Source organism: Marmota flaviventris, chromosome 9 (assembly GCF_047511675.1).
Source record: "Marmota flaviventris isolate mMarFla1 chromosome 9, mMarFla1.hap1, whole genome shotgun sequence".
Lineage (NCBI taxonomy): Eukaryota > Metazoa > Chordata > Mammalia > Rodentia > Sciuridae > Marmota > Marmota flaviventris.
In genome coordinates this window covers 20,418,274-20,436,142 of record NC_092506.1, presented here as the reverse complement: position 1 = coordinate 20,436,142, position 17,869 = coordinate 20,418,274, and the positions used below count along the sequence as shown (strand labels likewise).

The following is a 17,869-nucleotide window of genomic DNA, read 5'->3' as shown; positions in this document are numbered from 1 at the left end:
GCGCTCGCCTGGCATGCGTGCAGCCCGGGTTCAATCCTCAGCACCACATACAAACAAAGATGTTGTGTCTGCTGAAAAAAAACTAAAAGTACATGGTAGTTCATTTAGTACACTTTTCTCTTTATTTTTATGTTTGAAGAGTTCCATAATAAAAAGTTACAAGGAAGGAAAAACAAAAGGCTCACTTAACAATGAGGTTATCATCTGGGGCTGGGGTTGTAGCATAGTGGTAGAGTGCTTACCTTCATGCATGAGGCACTGGGTTCAATCCTCAGCACCACATAAAAATAAATAAATAAAATAAAGATATTGTGTCCATAAAAAGAAAAAAAATGAGGTTATCATAGTAAGGAATGTTAGGTGGCAGTTTGGTCAAAGTCCTGTCATGTAGACCAGAGTTTAAATCCTCAGAGACCTACTATATAAGTTTTTACGAGAAATTCTGACTCTGCTAAGAGTCTTGCTTTTCTATAGCAAAATAGGAAACATAACACCTGCCTTGAACAGAGTTGTAGAAATTAGAAATAATGACTTCACCTCATTAATCTCCCCAAAATTACTTCAAAGAAAGATCAGTTCCTGCCAAGTGCAGTAGTACATGCCTGTAATCCCAGTGGCTCTAGAGGCTGAGACAGGAGGATCGCAAGTTCAAAGTTAGCCTCAGCATCTTAGCAAGACTGTCTATAAAAATTGCCGAGGATGTGGCTCAGTGGTTAAGCACCCCTGGGCTTAATCCCCAGTACAAAAGAAAAGAAAAAGAAAAAGAAAGATCAGTTCCTAACACATAGTAGGCACTCAGTAATTGGTATCTGAAATTATCATCATGCAGTAGAGGAGTTTATTTTAACCACTTGAGGATTGCTCACAAGAATACCACAAGAAGAAGGACTATCAGAACAGAATGAACAAAAACTGACCAGAAGCCCAATGCTACCATGGAGGCAAGAACTGCTAGAACAATAACAAGACAGTTCTTTTATGGCTGCCTTTACTAAACTTCAAAAGTCTACTACATGTCAGCACTATGCTGGATCCTTCTCATCGTTCTTAGCAAAGAGAACAGAATCCTAAACTTTTGATATGGGCCATTATGCAAGACAAAATATTCCAAAACCAGGAACTGAGCTGTTTGTTCATCCAGGACTGGTCTTACTCATTTGGACACAGTGACAATTCTCCATTAGTTTGGCCTACCCTTCATATCCAGCCAAGCTTCCCTCGGTCCCCTTAGTAACTGCTTACATACACCATACACTTGAGTCCTTTAGTATTGCTGAGCCCCTAATACAAAGGTCTTTGTCTAAATCCTACCATTTTTCAAGATGCATTTTGTTAATTCTTGCTTGATGTTACCTCACCACTTTCTCTAAAATGATTACCTTTTTTATTATTGTTGTTTGTTTAGGCTACACTTAATCTCAGTACCACACAAGGAAGCGCTTGGTCACCTATACTTTTTCTTTTTTTGGTGGAACTGTGGATTGAACACAGGACCACATAGATTGACCTACATCCACAGTCTTTTTAAATTGTGAAACAGAGTCTCACTAAATTTACCTGGTCTGCACTGGAATTTGTGATCCTCTTGCCTCAGCCTCCTGAGTGGTGAGAATTATGGGCCTGTGCTACCACACCTGGCTGATCATCTAAATTTTTGATAAATTTCATATAAATAAGTCTTGCATTATAATAACACTGTATACTCCAGTGGGCACAGTGCCTCTAAGTGTCTAACACATTGCTGGAAAAATCATAACCATTCAACTAATGCTTATTGACTGAGTATCTGTCTAAAGTAACCTCCCAAAATAACAAGTACATTATGTGCATAATCCATATTCCTCCCCTTGTTAGAAGCTTATGGCAGAGAAATTTCAGTTGCTTCAGCAGAGGATATAATGCAGAATAATATGCTGTTTGGATCCAACAGGCATATTCTGGGAGCTAGTGATTATGATAGATTTGACCTTTATAAAATTACAGAAAGAAGTCCCTAATAAATCAAGATAGATGCGTACGTAGCCATTCATGGAACACGTAGTGGGCGATCAACTACACCCACTCTTGTTTCTTTCATCAAAGAGTTGGCCAGGATGCCAATCCATGTATAGAGAAGCCTTCCTTCCATGAATTCCTTTTTCCCACGCCAGGGTGAATGTCCATCTAAAAGGTCCAGTCAAAGAATCCTGGGGCTTTGGATGTAGCTAAGTGGTAGAGTGTGTGCTGAGCATAGAGGAGGCCCTAAGTTCAATCCCCAGCACCAAGAAAGGGAGGGTGTCACACACCTATCATCTCAGTTTTCCAGGATGCTGATGTGGGAGGATCACTTGAGTCCAGAATTCAAGACCAGCCTGAACAACACAGGGAAACCCCATCTTAATATAAATAAATAAAAATTCTCAGAAACAAACAAAAATACCACAACAAAAAATTTTAGTTGAGCAACTTGGGTGCTATCTAAAGACGTATATCTGGCCAGGTACGGTGGCACATGCCTGTAATCCCAGCAACTGAGAAGGCCAAGGCAAGAAGATCACAAATTCAAAGCCAGACTCAGCAATTTAGCAAGACCCTGTCTCAAAATAAAACATAAAAAAGGACCAGGGATATAGTTCAGTGGTAAAGCATCCTTGGGTTCAAACCCCAGTACCAAACACACACACACACACACACACACACACACACACACCTGGAAAATGTTTTTGAATTTTACTTACTTTACATAAATATCTGTGTGTGTGTGTGTGTGAGTGTGTGTGTGTATCTTTGCCCTTTGTCAAGCTGCAGTATTCCAAAAGGGAATGAGAACAACATACAGAGCCAGTACAATATACTAATCTAAACCAAGAGGAGTTCTTTTTTGCCACTTATTCCCAGACACTCTAAGACATTTTCTTACCTCATAGTAACTACTCCTACATATACAATCCTTAAGAAGGTCAAAAAGCAGGGCAGAGGTCAATAGTTCTATCTCCTCATGCCTCTCTAACCTATCTACACTCTTTTCAAGGCCAAAACCAGGGCCTTGGATTTAGCCAGAAATAGATCTAGTACTGCCAACTGACTCATCCTAGACCCAATCATATCTCTGCCACCAGAGAAAAATTTCCTAAGATGATGCAATGAGGAGATCAGAACCAGATGCGTGGGTCCAAGACACTTCAGCTAGAGCCACACCATCTATAGGACTGAAAGAAAAGATATGAGGAGAAAAGGCAGGGATGCAGAGGAAAGCAACGGCTTACCTCCTGAGGGAATCTTCCTCTGAGCTTTCCTCAGGCATGTCCTGATGTAAGGCTTCCTGTGATACAGTTCCAGATCTGCTGGACTGGGTGTAAATTCTTTCCCAGTGGCCTGTCTCCTGGTTAAAGGCCACCCCCACAGTCCTCTCCTCCTGTGGACTAGCGGAGTTGCTCAACTCCAGCCTGCTGGAGCTGGGCGTCTGGCCTTCAGTCCGTTCAAGAGGTGGTAACTGATTGCCACTTGATGGCATGCCCTCAAAGGAGGTGGGGACCTGCCAGGAGGAGCTAGCCTCACTAGATGAGTAGTTAGGTGTGGTTCTTTCCCAACGCAAGGTATCATTGTTGAAGGTCAGGAGATTATGGCAAGCTCGGCAGCGATTCAGGTGGCCACGGGACAGGTTAGAGTTGTTCTCACTGCTGTGTGGAGTGGGCTGGTGGGAAGGGCCTGGCCTCTCAGATTCAATGTTATTGTTGAGCATTTCCTGGGCCTGTTGGGCCTGAGGAGCTTCCCCACTCAGGCTCTGGTCCAGCTCCTGCAGCCGGTCATATTCCAAAAAGAAGCGTCTCAGGTCACACTGAAGCTCGTGGCGAATGCTGCCTGAGTTGTTTTGGCTGGAGCCATTCCCTCCATCTGACTCAGTTGCCAACCCTGACGCTGGAAAACCCCTCCCTTCTGTGGCTGAAGTATACACAGACGCCTGAGAGCCACCTTCCTGCTGTCTCAACACAGACAGCAAACTCACTGAGGAGGCACTGGTTCTGGGTGGGGGCATGGATTCCGCCTCAGAGCGTGAGTTCAGACTGAGTACTGTCCGGGTCCACTCAGATCCTGTCAGCCCAGGGGCTATTTCTCGGTGATACCTAGAAGGGTGGCTAGACAGAGGGCCTCCCAAAGAGCGACGGGTGGGACCCAGACTGAGGTTGCGGAGCGTGTTGCCAGCAGTGCTGCTCTGGACCGTACTGAAGGCAGACGGCCGGTTCAGGAGGCCCTGGTCCTGTTGCGTTGACGAGGCCTGCTCCGGGGGATGGAAGGGCTCGGTCTGTACAAAAGAAAAGGAAGGGGTAGTAGCTCTGGCAGAAGCAGGGGGGACACTGTCCTGGTGTGGCAAGTGGGAAGGAACTCGAGTGCCAGAGCAGCGGCTGCAAAGGCACAAGATCCCAGGGTGCTGGCAGCACTCAACTGTGTTGGGGTAACTGACCCGCTGTCGGAGCCTGATGTAAGCGGAAGTCCTGGGGCGCTCCGTGGAGGGCTGAGGGGGAGGCGGTGGGGGTGAGGGGGTAGCAGAATCTTGCACTGTGCTTTGCTCTCCCACCTGGATGCCAGAGGAGCGGGAGGACAGCATGTGCAGGAAATTATGGAGGAGAGGCGTCCGACGAACTGGCTGTGATTGCAGGAGAGCACGTTGACGGTAGTGGGATAATTCTGTTCCATCTATAGGAATTTCTGGTTCATCATCACCCTGTAACATGAACCAGTGTGGGGCAAGGGTAGAGCAAGGCAGTTAGGTAGAAATTCCAAGTAAATCAAGAAAAACAACCACTAATCTCCAAAGAGAACCACCTTCTTAGATGAGCAACAACTTTCTACTCTTGAAGTACTAAGTACTAATAGACTTCAGATTCAGAATCATCATTATGTTCAATTACTCACTTGCAATTAGCAACATATTTGAATGAGTACAGATAGCAAACCAATTCTCTTATCAAAGGCATCTCCATGACATAAAAGTAGTGAGGGGAAACTCAATGTAAAGCAGCCAGAGACACACGAGTGATAAGCTATTCAACACTCCATATTGACGACAAGTGTTACTTTTAATGAGGCAATCACTTGGAGGGGATGTTAAGAATTGACTCTACTGTGTTCGTTTCAGCAGCACATATACTAAAATTGGAACAATACAGAAATTAGCATGGCCCCTGCGCAAGGATGACATGCAAATTCGTGAAGCGTTCCATATTTTTTGGAATACCATTTGACCCAGCTATCCCCTCTCCTTGGTCTATACCCAAAGGACTTAAAAACAGTGTACTACAGGAACACAGCCACATCAATGTTTATAGCAGCACAATTCACAATAGCTAAACTGTGGATCCAATCTAGATGCCCTTCAGAAGATGAATGGATAAAAAAAAAATGTGGCATATATACACAATGGAATATTACTCAGCAATAAAAGAGAATAAAATCACGGCATTTGCAGGTAAATGGATGGCGTTGGAGAAGATAATGCTAAGTGAAGTTAGCCAATCCCCAAAAAAACAAATGCCAAATGTTTTCTCTGATATAAGGAGTCTGATTCATAGTGGGGTAGGGAGGGGGAGCAGGGGGGTAGGAGGGGAAAGGAGGGGTCAGGGAGTTAGAAATGATGGTGGAATGTGATGAACATCATTATCCAAAGTACATGTATAAAGACATGAATTGGTGTGAATATACTTTATATACAACCAGAGATATGAAAAAATGTGCTCTATAAGTGTAATATGAATCGTAATGCATTCCACTGATACATATATAAAATATATATATAAAATATTTTATTTATTTTATATATATGTATATATAAAAAATAAATAAAAATAAAAGAATTGACTCTACTGTCGAGATTATGGCTGTAACTCTAACTATATAATCCGAAATAAAGTTCTGACTAGAAAAAAAGATCCAGATTCTGAGAACTGAAATCCAATTCAATCAGAATTAAAGTTCTCATTTAGAAAGTAACTCAGAGTTCAGATGGAATTGAAACTGCTGGACTCTTACCTGCTGATTAGAGGGGTTAACAATTGCTGTGAGTAAATAGTGTCCAAGTGGATCAAATCTCACCAGACTGGAATTACAGAAGAAAGAAATAAAGACATACATAGAGAGATTATGTTAACTGAGAAGAGAAACTATCTTCTAATTCACAACAATTGTGGGATTACCTAGGTATACACTTCATGCTTTCAAAATATTAAGAGACTTAAACAATAAGGCTAAATATTTCTTGCCAAAGTAAAGGAATGCATATTACAAAAATAACAATTTCACTTCTGAAAAACACCTGGTTTGCATCTGAGAAGGCAGCATTATTAAGTACACATCTGTTCATATCTAAGAGCCACTTCATAGTAAATCACAGAATGCTCCTGTTTTCTACCGAAGGTTCAGTTCTTCCCTTATATAGCAGCTACACTGGCAAGAAGTATGTGCTCTTGTGGTAATGAACAATACCAGTATCAAGCAACATAGTTGAAACCAGAAAATCAGAACATATCCAACTCAATAGCAAAAGGATCAAAAGAAAACAATATATCAAAATAAGTAGGATTTTCTGTTTTATTTCTATGTCTTTTCTTTTCTTTCTTTTTTTTTTTTTTTTTTTCTCCTTTTTCTTTTTGCAGTGCTGGGAATTGAATACAGGGCCTTATGCATGCTAGGCAAGCACTCTGCTACTGAGCTACATCTTTGGCCTACCATGTGTAGGTTTTGTTTTTGTTTTTTTAGTTGTAGATGGACACAATACCTTTATTTTTATTTATTTATTTTTATGTGGTGCTGAGGATAGAACCCTGTGCCTCACACATGCCAGGCGAGTGCTCTACCACTAATCCACAATCTCAGTCTCCCATGAGTGTTTTGATCCTGAAGGCTCAATAAATAACACTTAGCAAATTGAAATCTCTATTGTCCAGTTCCACAGACAACAAAGGGTGAGAAATCACCCACCAAGCTATCTAAAAGACCACCCAAATCTCTTTCAGGTTCCCCTGAGGAGAACAATATCAAATATAGCTTTGAATCTAAAAATAGTTTCTAATGACCCTGGGTCTACAAAGACCAGAAAATGAAGCTAATAAAATTATGATGGCTAGAATGAAAAACAATGAACTGTTTCCTAGCTGATTAACCAGCTGTTTAAAAGCAGGAACAACGCTGGCACGGTGGTGCACATCTGTAATCCCAGCTACTTTGGTGGCTGAGGTAAGAGGATAACAAATTTGGGGCCAGTCTCAGCAACTGAATGAGATCCTGTTTCAAAATAAACATTTTAAAAAGGACTGGAGATATAGCTCAGAGATACAGCATTCATAAGCCCCAGTCAGGTTCAATCCCCAGTACCACTAAAAAAATAAATAATAAAAATAGTAGAAGGAGCTGTGGGGATAATAACCTGCCTTGAATAGAGATAACAATTGCCCTAAGCAGGGATAATAACCTGTCTCCCAAAGTGTAAATGTTCTCTGCCCTGTCAATCCTGTGCCAGACATTGCCAGTGGGGCGGAGCACTCACCGGACCCGTTCCATCTCACTAGCTGTTTTCACCACAGCAAAGGGCTCCCGTCGGCTCCAATCCCAGAAGTGGATCTCGTTGGCAGTAGCGATCAGCAGGAGCTGAGCCGTAGGGTGAAAAGCCAGGGAGGCAATGGCATTGTTGCTATCTGTGAACCAGCTTTCACTACCACCCTGCAAATGAACCAAGCCCAAATATTTTCAGATTATAAACTGCTAATAGACTGGGAAGTTAATTTCAAGATTAGTCCATGTGGGGCTGGGGTGTAGCTCAGTGGTACAACACTTGCCCAGCATGTGCAAGGCAATGGGATCAACCCCCAGCACTGCCAAAAGAAAAACAAAAACAAATGAGCAACCCATTTAAGATAAAATGATTACTTAATAGGACAGACTTTAAATATGTCCTTCATACAATAATGTTCAAGATCAGTGATCTGACAGTGACACTAATGTATCAAATAATACTGTCAGGTCAGTTCTTCAAGTTGTTTGCAATCTATAAGCAACAAGAGTTCCCCCCAGTTCCTGTTTCTGAAGCCCGAAAAAACTCTAGTGAGGTGCGTGACATGGTACAGAACAACCAACCCACTGGCCAGTCAACAGGACAAGGAACATCCTGCTTTGACAATCATGATCCGAGTACAGTACAATCCTGCTCTTAGCTCTAAGGCATTAGAAATCCAGCATGAACACATCTAAAAACCTTCTATTCTATCTCACAATATGCAGGTAGAAGGATAGTCTAATAGTTTTTCATCTCAGAATGGAAAACTATGAATTAGATTGCCTATCCATTAAGTGGGAAATGATTACACACACTCAGATGAAGTCCTTAAGACCATGGCTAGCTCTTCCAGACTTAAGAACCCAATGGCAAATAAGAATACCAAAGAAAAGGGCAGCCTAAGAAAATACTTACATGTAAATCCCAAATCCTAACCTCCCCATCTAGGCAGCCAGAAGCAATAAGGCCTGAGATGGTAGGATGAAAAGTAACACACCATGGAGTGCGGCGGTGTCCAATCAGAGAATGAACACACTTGCCAGTCTTCACCTCCGTAATATAGATATTATGGTTCACGTGGGTGGAGGCCAAGAGAGTCCTAGGGAATCAAAGAGTAGGAATGAAATTAAGAAGCATGTGGGAGGATAATAAACTTTTTCAGTTTTGGGCAACAGAGAAAATTGACACTATTCCCATCCCAGCATGAAAGAAACTAAGACTTGTGCATTAGGCAGCATATTTATGTACAACAGAAACACTCTAATCTTTAAAAGCTTTGGTTTTTCCACACTGTCCCCAAGTGACACTTATTATCTCATAAAATATTTTTTGGCAGCTGATAAGGCCATCATGCCACCGGTGTCCAATATCACCCAGGCAAAGGATTTGTTACTGAGAAACTTTCCAAGTTTTAATGTTCACAATTTCCTTTAATATTCCCATTATTTTTCTGGTTAGCACTGCTCATCTACTTTCTTTTCTTTTATGTTAAGCTGGCAAAGTTCACTTACACAGTGTTTCAGAAAACCTCTAAGGATTAACTCGGAAGATCAAGCTAGCCCAAACATACAAAAAGTGATGCTATCACAAATCTTAAGGTGAAATTACAGATAAGGACTAGGTACCTGTCCGGGCTGAAGGCCAGTAAGAAAGTAGAGCGTGGACTATCAGGAAGTTCTACTCTCTAGGAGACAAAAAAAAAAAAAATTAAAACATTTATAAACTATGGCTTAACCTATCTCAAAGGCACATGGACCATTCTATATTAGAATTCATTATAAGTATAGGTTAAAAAAAAAGCTGGAGACAATAATCAAGTTACAAACTGAGAGAGATAAGTCTAAATTACCATCAGAAAAAATGTCTAAACAACAACAATATTTCTAGTCTTTACATTCTTTCAAAATTTGTAAACTATCTCCCCAAATCATATATTCCAATTGTTCCATACAAGATAAATTATATTTCAATTCTCTATCATTAACCCATTCTAAGGTCCCATTCTACTGTCATCCCTACAAATCTATGTCAAAAATAACTGTTTGCCTACCTTGCCCTCCCATTTCATCCACCGGGTTTTATCTTCCACCAACTCCTGCAGAAGCCGCTGAGCTCCCATGGCCCGAGTGCCCCGTTCCCGGCCCCAGAGTATCCGGACAGCATTCTTCTCTGGGACAACCTTCATGGTGCTCAGTAGCCACTGTCACACCAGGTGCAAGAAACAAAGGAGCAAGTAATGGCTCCACACACTGAAGCAGCTAAAATGAGTCCATTCAGGTGCTTGTCAGTTGTCCTCATGGAAATCTAAGGAATGGAGAATAATATCAAAGAACACCCATCCTGCAATTACGGAAGTTTCCCACTACAAATACAATCCTAGCTCAAAGGGAAAATATTCCTTTCCTATTTAATCATACCTTCCCCCAAAAGACACTTCTCCCCAGAATTTTTCTTTTATCCTGTCCTATTCTCCATATCATTACTTTATATCTAAAGAACAGGTCATTCTCTAAAATAGCTAATCCGTAATTTTTCTTTCATCATGCAGGGAAAAACTTTTGCTCCTAATAAAAAGGCCTAAAACCCAGCTTTTAAAAAGAAAAAAAATCACTGAGCATGGTAGTACATGCCCATAACCCCAGCAACTCAGGAGGCTGAGGTACAAGGATCACAAGTTCAATTCCAGCCTCAGCAACTTAGAAAAACCCTGACTCAAAATAAAAAATAAAAAGGGTTGGGGATATAGTTTAATGGTAAAGCATCCCTAGTCTCAAACTCCAGGACCAAAAAAGAAAAATAAAAGTAATAATTATGTATTATAAAATGTCAAACAATATTTGGTTCCTTACATTTCTCAACAGGCTGCAATCTAAAAAGTACACAACCAGATGCATACAAATACAAACAGAAAGCGGATGAAGTGGCACAAGTCTGTTATTTGGAAGGTTGAGGCAGGAAAGAAGGGCAAGTTCAAAGCGCCAGCAACTTATCACCTGTCTCAAAATTAAAAGAACTGGGGCCGACCGGTTGCGAACACCTATAATCCCAGCGGTTCAGGAGGTGGAAGGCACCATGATCATGAATTCAAAGCTAGCCTCAGCCAAAGCGGGGCTAACTAACTAACTCAGTGAGACCCTGTCTTGGCTTAGTGGTCCAACGCCCCCGAATTCAATCCCCAGCACCAAAATATAAATGAATGAATGAATAAATGAATGAATGAATAAATAAATAAATAAATGGACTGGGGGTGAAGCTCAATGTTTAGGGGTCCCTGGCTCAATCCCCAGTACCTAATAATGATAGTGATGATGATAAAAGAAAGTAATGGGCTAAGGATGTGGCTCAAGAGGTAACGCACTCGCCTGGCATGTGCGGGGCACTGGGTTCAATCCTCAACACCACATAAAAATAAAAAATAAAAGATGTTGTGTTTACCGAAAACTAAAAAATAAATATTAAAAAATTTCTCTCTCTCCCTTTAAAAAAAAAAAGTAAGTAGTAATTTCAGGCTGGGATTGTGGCTCAGTGGTACAGTGCTTACCTAGCATGCGTGAGACGCTGGGTTTGATACCCAGCACCCCATACATACATACATACATACATACACAAATAAATAAATAAATAAATAGTGATTATAGTAATAGTAGTAGTCATATTCCACAGTAAGAAGACTCCAAAGTTCCTAGCCCTCTACAGCACACAGCTCCCTAGAAAGTGCCAAGGGAACAAACTTTAGACTCTATCCTCAGGATATCCCCCCATCATTCTTTTGTGCTATGGATTAAACCCAGGCCCTCTCCTATGCTAAGCACGCACTCTACCACTGAGCCACACCTCTAGCCCTTCATCAATCATTACTAAATAATATAAATATGCACATAATAAAAAAATCAAAGAGCTGCAGGCTAACCTCCTATATAGGTTAAGAATAAATTATCAAAGGAAATAATCTTGGTGACCCTGACAACTCACAAATTAAGACAAAAATTCTACATGTAAACCTGACCCAAGCTGCCCTTTGATCAAACTGCTACATAAGTGAATAATTACTAACCAGACAGGTGCCACCTTAATGGTCCACTGAGTCTGTAACTTTTTTTTTTTTTTTTTACCTAATATAGAGACATTCAGAAGACACACTTTGAAGATTCTTTATTCTAATAGTGCAACATAAAAGTACTTTCAAGAAATACATCTAAGCCATTTATAATTTCACCATTCACTAATGGTGAAAACAGTAGCAGTCCAATTAAAAAAAAAAAAAAAAAAAAAACCTGACCTTCTGACCTCCTGAAACTCAAAAGGAAGAAGAAAATATAGGTCATGAGCATTCATGATTCAGAAACTGTGATGTAACCTTAAGTTCCTAAAGGAATCAGAAGGAAGAGGAAAGAGCAGCTATAAATATCAATATCGAGACAACTAAAAAACTAAAGTTCAGGATTATCAAAGAGCATGTCTTACCAATTTCCAGGGACCTAAACACACCAAAAGTTCAAAGGAGAGAAAGTCTGCCTAATTAGAACTGAGAGGGACTAAAACAATTGCATTTTTTTTTTTTTTTTTTAATGAAGACAGCTATTTGCTTTTGCTTTAAAAGGACAAGGAACTTCTCTGATATGCTCTTAATAGTTACCTGAGAAGAGATTTTACCGCATTCCCTATAAAACAAAAGGAGCTAAATCAAACTGAAGTCAGAAAGGCCTGTGGCTCAGGAAGAAATGCCAGTCAAGGGTGTTTTTCATTTCTCTTTTTTGAAAGGAAGAAAGAAGTTTCCCAATCTGTCCCTTAAAGTAAAAGTAGACTTAGACAAAGGGTGCCAAGAATAGTCTGTGATGCCACTAGAGTCCCCAAATCAATTTTCAATCACTAAAGGCATTATGCACATAGAAGCAAAAGGATGACTGGAATATCTACAAAAGATAAATGCCAAGTTTCTGCCCCATTTCCAAACACACAACACCACCCAATAACATGAACGGACCCTGACAAATTTTTTTCTGCTTAATTATAAGACATACTTATTATTTATTCACGAGTCACAAAAATCACCTAGAGTATGCTACAACACAGTGGAAACTAAGTTTATTCAGGTTCCCCTTGCAATTTGATCATTTGCTGGCTTATTACTCCACCCTCTAGCTATATGACTTTGGATAAGTTACTTAACCTATTTTTTTTCTCCTTCCTTTTTTTTTTTTTTTTAGTTGTAAATGGACACAATATCTCTTTATGTATTCATTTTTATGTGGTTCTGAGGATTGAACCCAGTGCCTCACAGGTATGAGGGAAGCACTCTATACCACTGAGCTACAGCCCCTGCCCCTACTTAACCTCTTTGATACTTAGTTTCCTCCTCTCTAAAACCAGAATTGCAATATCTATTTCACAGACTTGTGGTAAGGCTCCAAAAAGATCAGAGATATAGAAGTGTTAACATCATTACTGCTACTGTTGTCATTATAACTGAATCCTCTTCAGGGTTCATTAAGGATTCCCTCACCAAATAGTAGCAACTAAAACCAGAGTCCAGAATGACACAAGTTCCCCCAAAGTAGCAGATTTTGTTTTTCCTCTGGTACTAAGGATTGAACCCAAGGGCCACTCATCTGCATTCTCATTCCTTTTAATTTTGAGACAGGATCTCACTAAATTGCCAAAGATGGCCTCAAACCTGAGGTCCTTCTGCCTCAGTCTCCTGAGTCACAGGGATTATAGGTGTGTACCACTGAGCCAGAGAAGTAGCAGATTTTTGGGGGGGTGGAGGGCGGGTGTTACTGGGTATTGAGCTCAAGGGTACTCAGGACCACTGAGCCACATCCCCAGCCCTATATTGAATTTTATTTAGAGACAGGGTCTCACTGAGTTGCTTAGGCCCTTCCTAAATTGCTAAGACTGGATTTGAACTCCCGATTCTCCTGCCTCAGCCTCCCGAGCTGCTGGGATTACAGGCATAAACCACCAGCAGAAGTAGCAGATTTTTAAGAAACATTACAAACAAAGTAAAAAGTATGGAGTGGAGTGGGGGGAATAAAATACCTTTGTCTGGCAACAGTAATTAAATGTGATTTGGGATACCGCTACGTAGGTAAACTAAAAACCAGAACCAAGGCTGAGGTATAGCTCAATAGTAGAGTATATGCTTAGCACACAGAGAAACTCTAGATTAGAGCCCAGCAGCAAGAACAAAAACACCAAAACAAACAACTTAGGGCTGTATTTGCAAATTAATAATTCAGATCCTAAACTTTCCTTTGAAAAACCTCTGGGAACAGTAATTCAGTAAACTATAAGACCTACAAGGTTTTGTTAAAATGGAGTCCAATGCTCTCATTTATTTGAGTAACTGCATCTCTTCTCTACTTCAACATGTCTACGAAGGCAAAGTCTAAGGATCAAATCAGCTACATACTAACAAATATTCTATAACACACAGAAATTAGACAAGGATTTAATTCTTAAAAAAAAAAAAAAACTGGGGCAGAGTGGTGGAGATCAATGGTAATGTGTGATTATCATGTACAAGGCCCTGGGTTCAATCCCTAGAACTGGGGGGAAAAATTTTTTTTAACATACTAAATATAAAATTGCAATCCTCCTGACTCAGGCTCCTAAATCACTGAGATTACAAGAGTGTTTGTTTTTATTAATAAAATCTTCCAATAGGGCACTGCAGGATACTTCAAATGACACTGTACAGAACCCCAAGTCCAAAATCCAAGTACCACCAACCATAATGCATCTTCACACAGCCTTGGCCTGACTCTTAAGAATAGACAGAACTTACAAAAGGACACAGAATTTTGGGCCACGCATCACAAATCAGAACTGTAAACAAGTAACACATTCTGAAGACAAACACACCCAGAAACAGAAAAACTCCAACTATTACACAAACTGTTTTTCTACTAATGTATAGACCACTAAAGCATATTTTAGTATATGCCAACACGCGTGGTTAACTCTAGATGGAGAAGTTAAAAGTAGTGTTTATTTTATTTTTCTTATTCATAATTTCTAAATTAGAGACAGTATAGTAAGTATAGTCATACATACGGACCTGATAATAAGATTGGCTGATCAAATTGCAGCTCAGGGTAGGGATGGAAGTGAGTGATAGAGTACTTGCCTACCATGTACAATGTCCTGGGCTGGGTCCCCAGCACCTAAAATCAAACAAACAAAAAGCTTTGTGTGTGTGTGTGTTTCATTTTTTTGTTTGTTTGTTTGTTTTAACAGTCATTTAACCTCCCTGAACCTTAGCTTCCTCATCCATAAAATATGACTGCTGATAGTATGTACATTAGGCTTACCCTGAGGATTAATTAAAAGATTTACCATGTGAACCAGGCATGGTGGCACACACCTATAATCTCAGCTTATTGGGAGGCTGAGACAGAAGGATCACAATGTCTAGGTCAACCTCTACAATTTAGCCAGACCTTGTCTCAAAATATAAAAAAGGGAAGGGGATGTGTCTCAGTGGTTAATCAGAATCAAATCAGCTACATACTAACATATATTCTATAATACACACCTGTGGGTTCAATCCCCAGCACCAAAAATAAAAATAAATTCACTCATCTGGAATCCTCATAAATCAGTCAGTCAGCAGTAGATTCAAAATTCAAACAGTCTGGTTCCAGAGTCTAAATACATACTTATCTTACTACAGAAAGATAAAAATCTCCAACTGTCTCTCTCAATATTTCATGTACAAGGCCCACATGTATGAGGGCCTCAATCATGTTCCAATGTATCAACTGAAAGGTGGCTTTCAATTTTTGATGTTCATTTCCTCAGAGGAGGTCAAGACCACTATCCAATGCTGTGGTACACACCAGTAATCCCAAAGATTCAGGAGCAAGTTAGTAACTGAGCCATGTAGTAAAACCCTGGTTGAAAATTAAAAAGGCTGTGGATGTGGTTCAGTGTAGAGCATCACAGGGCTCAATCCCTAGTACAGTAATAAAAAATAAATAAAAGTAGACTGCTAAACAATAAATAAAGGAATGATGCTGAGGAAAAATGAAAATCATTCTTTCACTCTCTCCTTTCTAACAATACATTTACATAGCTTTTAAGAGACAAAAAGGACTTCAGTCCTCTGACACGAAATAACTCTGAAATCAATGAAGTACAAGAATATATACATCATAAAATTCAGCTACTCTGTATTCACTCCTTCAAAAAAAATAAGAAAAATTACCTATCAGGATATAGAGACAGATGCCATAGTAAATATACTTTTGTCTGGCACCTGGAATAAGCCATTCATTTCAAAAAATAAAATCAGCCAAAAATGTAATTGCAGAGTCTATCAAATCTGTGTATATCTTTTTGTCAAACATGAAACACAGAGTATAGATCAGAGGTAGAGTGCTTCCCTGGCCTCAGGGTAAAGCCCTGAGAATCTGTCCCCAACACCACACACACACACACACACACACACACACACACACTTTATATAAACATGAAAAACATAAGTACACTATGAACAGAAAAAAGGAAGTTTTCAGCAATACTCTCATGCCATCTTTTTCCCACCCACATGAAAGACGCATGTGGCTAGTGACTCTTGCAATTTCAGAGTTGGACCCAAATAAGGATTCTCTTTAACTACCCTCAGTTTATCTGCCTGTGAATTCTACCCAAAATAGTCCCCACAAACTCCTTATGAATGTTAAAAACATGTTCTACCAACAAGCAAGACGACCCCCCCAATTCTTTACGACTCTTGCTCTTATGCTATCCTACACCTATAAAGAACCAAGAACAACAGGATACAGTGGGGCACTCTTGTAATCCAAGTGACTCAGGAGGCTAAGGCAGAAGGATCACAAGTTCAAGGTCAACCTCAGCAACTTAGTGAGCAAGACCCTATCTCAGAATATTTATTTAAAAAAAAAAAAGGCTTGATGAAAAAGCACCCCTGGGTTCAAACCCAGTACCAAAAATAAATAAATAAAAATAGAAGTGAGAACCTATTCTTCCTTCCTTGAATATGAGCTGAACTTTTATCTTGCTTTGACTACAGAATGCAGCAAAGGAATGATATGCTAAAGAAATGCAGGATGCCCTGGAGAGAAAAACCACAGAGAAAGGTCCTGGATATTAAGACACCACAGGGAAAGAGGGAGGCCACAAGGAAGACTGTCAAGGTCTGACACAAATGGACCTACTAGCCCAGCCCAATCACCAGCTGAAAAGCAAACAAATGAATGATCCTCAACTGATGCCATATAGGACAGAAAAACCATCCAGACCAGCCCTATCTGAATCCTAATCCACAGAATTCTGAAAAATAATCATCGCTACTGTTTTTGGCCACAAATTTTGAGGTAATTTGTGCACGGCAATATAGAACTAAAACATCACCTAATATCCAGTGCTGACAAATTATTAAGAATTTTCTACAGAAAATCTACTATCATGTGCATGAGGTAGCTCATACCTATAATCCCACCTGCTCAAGAGGGTAAGGCAAGAACACCACAAGTTTGAGCCTCAGCAACTTGGAGAGACCCTTTCTCAAAATATAGAAAAATAAAACAAAAAGGACTGGGGATATAGCACAGTGATAGAATGCCCCCTGGATTTAATCCTTAGTACCATTAAAAAGAAAAAAGAAAAAACCTTCTCAATACTCTGAAATGTATCAAAAATATAAAAATTAAATAAATTTAGGTAACCACAGGTATCTCAAAATTATTTTTGATTTTGTCACATTTGAAATCCCTTGTTAAAACTCTTTCTTTCTTACTAAACTGTAAACTCTACGAGGACAAAACAATTTCTGCAGTAGTCCCAATACCTAACATAGTGCCTAGCATAGAACAGACTGAATATGTGTATATATTTATATTCAAAGTTATGGGGGGGGCAGAGGAGAGAGAAACCAGAAATTCTCAAAAACAGCAACATTGAGGAAAAAATGTGGTCAGCTATGGGATGATACAAATGGATTCAAGGTCATAAATTCAGTTTCTACCAAATACCTTTAAAAAAGAGAAAAATCTGTACCATTACCAACTTATTCTCTACCATCATTATACACCTGTTAGACTTTGTCATTAATCACATGAGAGCCAGGCAACAGAGTATAAAAGAATAAATCCATCAACTCCCATTACCATGGGAAGGAAACATTAAATATATATATTTAACACTCACACACACACATACACATACAGACCTCAAAGATGGACAGGTACTTTGGTGCACTCAAGTAACCTTAGTAACTCAGAAGGCTGAGGCAAGAGGGTTGCAAGTTCAAGGCCAGACTCAGCAACTTGGTGAGGCCCTAAGCAACATAGCAAGACCCTATCTCAAAAAATAAAAAAA

General features: G+C 39.9%; 1 protein-coding gene and 1 non-coding gene across 10 annotated transcripts in view; one reads left to right on the top strand and one right to left on the bottom strand.

Moving 5' to 3' along the window:
• Ambra1 (autophagy and beclin 1 regulator 1) overlaps nt 1-17,869 on the bottom strand; it is a 185,021-nt gene that overhangs the window by 139,350 nt on the left and 27,802 nt on the right. For 5 of the 9 annotated variants that reach the window (XM_027936403.2, XM_027936406.3, XM_027936404.2 and 2 more), the window contains exons 2-7: nt 9,576-9,829; nt 9,151-9,209; nt 8,441-8,624; nt 7,520-7,692; nt 6,007-6,073; nt 3,246-4,702 (exon numbers count right to left, since the gene is read on the bottom strand). In XM_027936403.2, the coding sequence (XP_027792204.1) occupies nt 3,246-4,702; nt 6,007-6,073; nt 7,520-7,692; nt 8,441-8,624; nt 9,151-9,209; nt 9,576-9,710 (2,075 nt within the window). In that variant the 5' untranslated portion in view covers nt 9,711-9,829. The remainder of the gene's footprint in view (nt 1-3,245; nt 4,703-6,006; nt 6,074-7,519; nt 7,693-8,440; nt 8,625-9,150; nt 9,210-9,575; nt 9,830-17,869) is intronic. The other 4 variants (XM_027936409.2, XM_027936410.3, XM_027936411.2 and 1 more) reach the window with 2 other exon arrangements.
• Nucleotides 5,104-5,207, top strand: LOC114093846 (U6 spliceosomal RNA). The gene has a single exon (XR_003582935.1). It is a non-coding gene; the product is annotated as a U6 spliceosomal RNA (small nuclear RNA).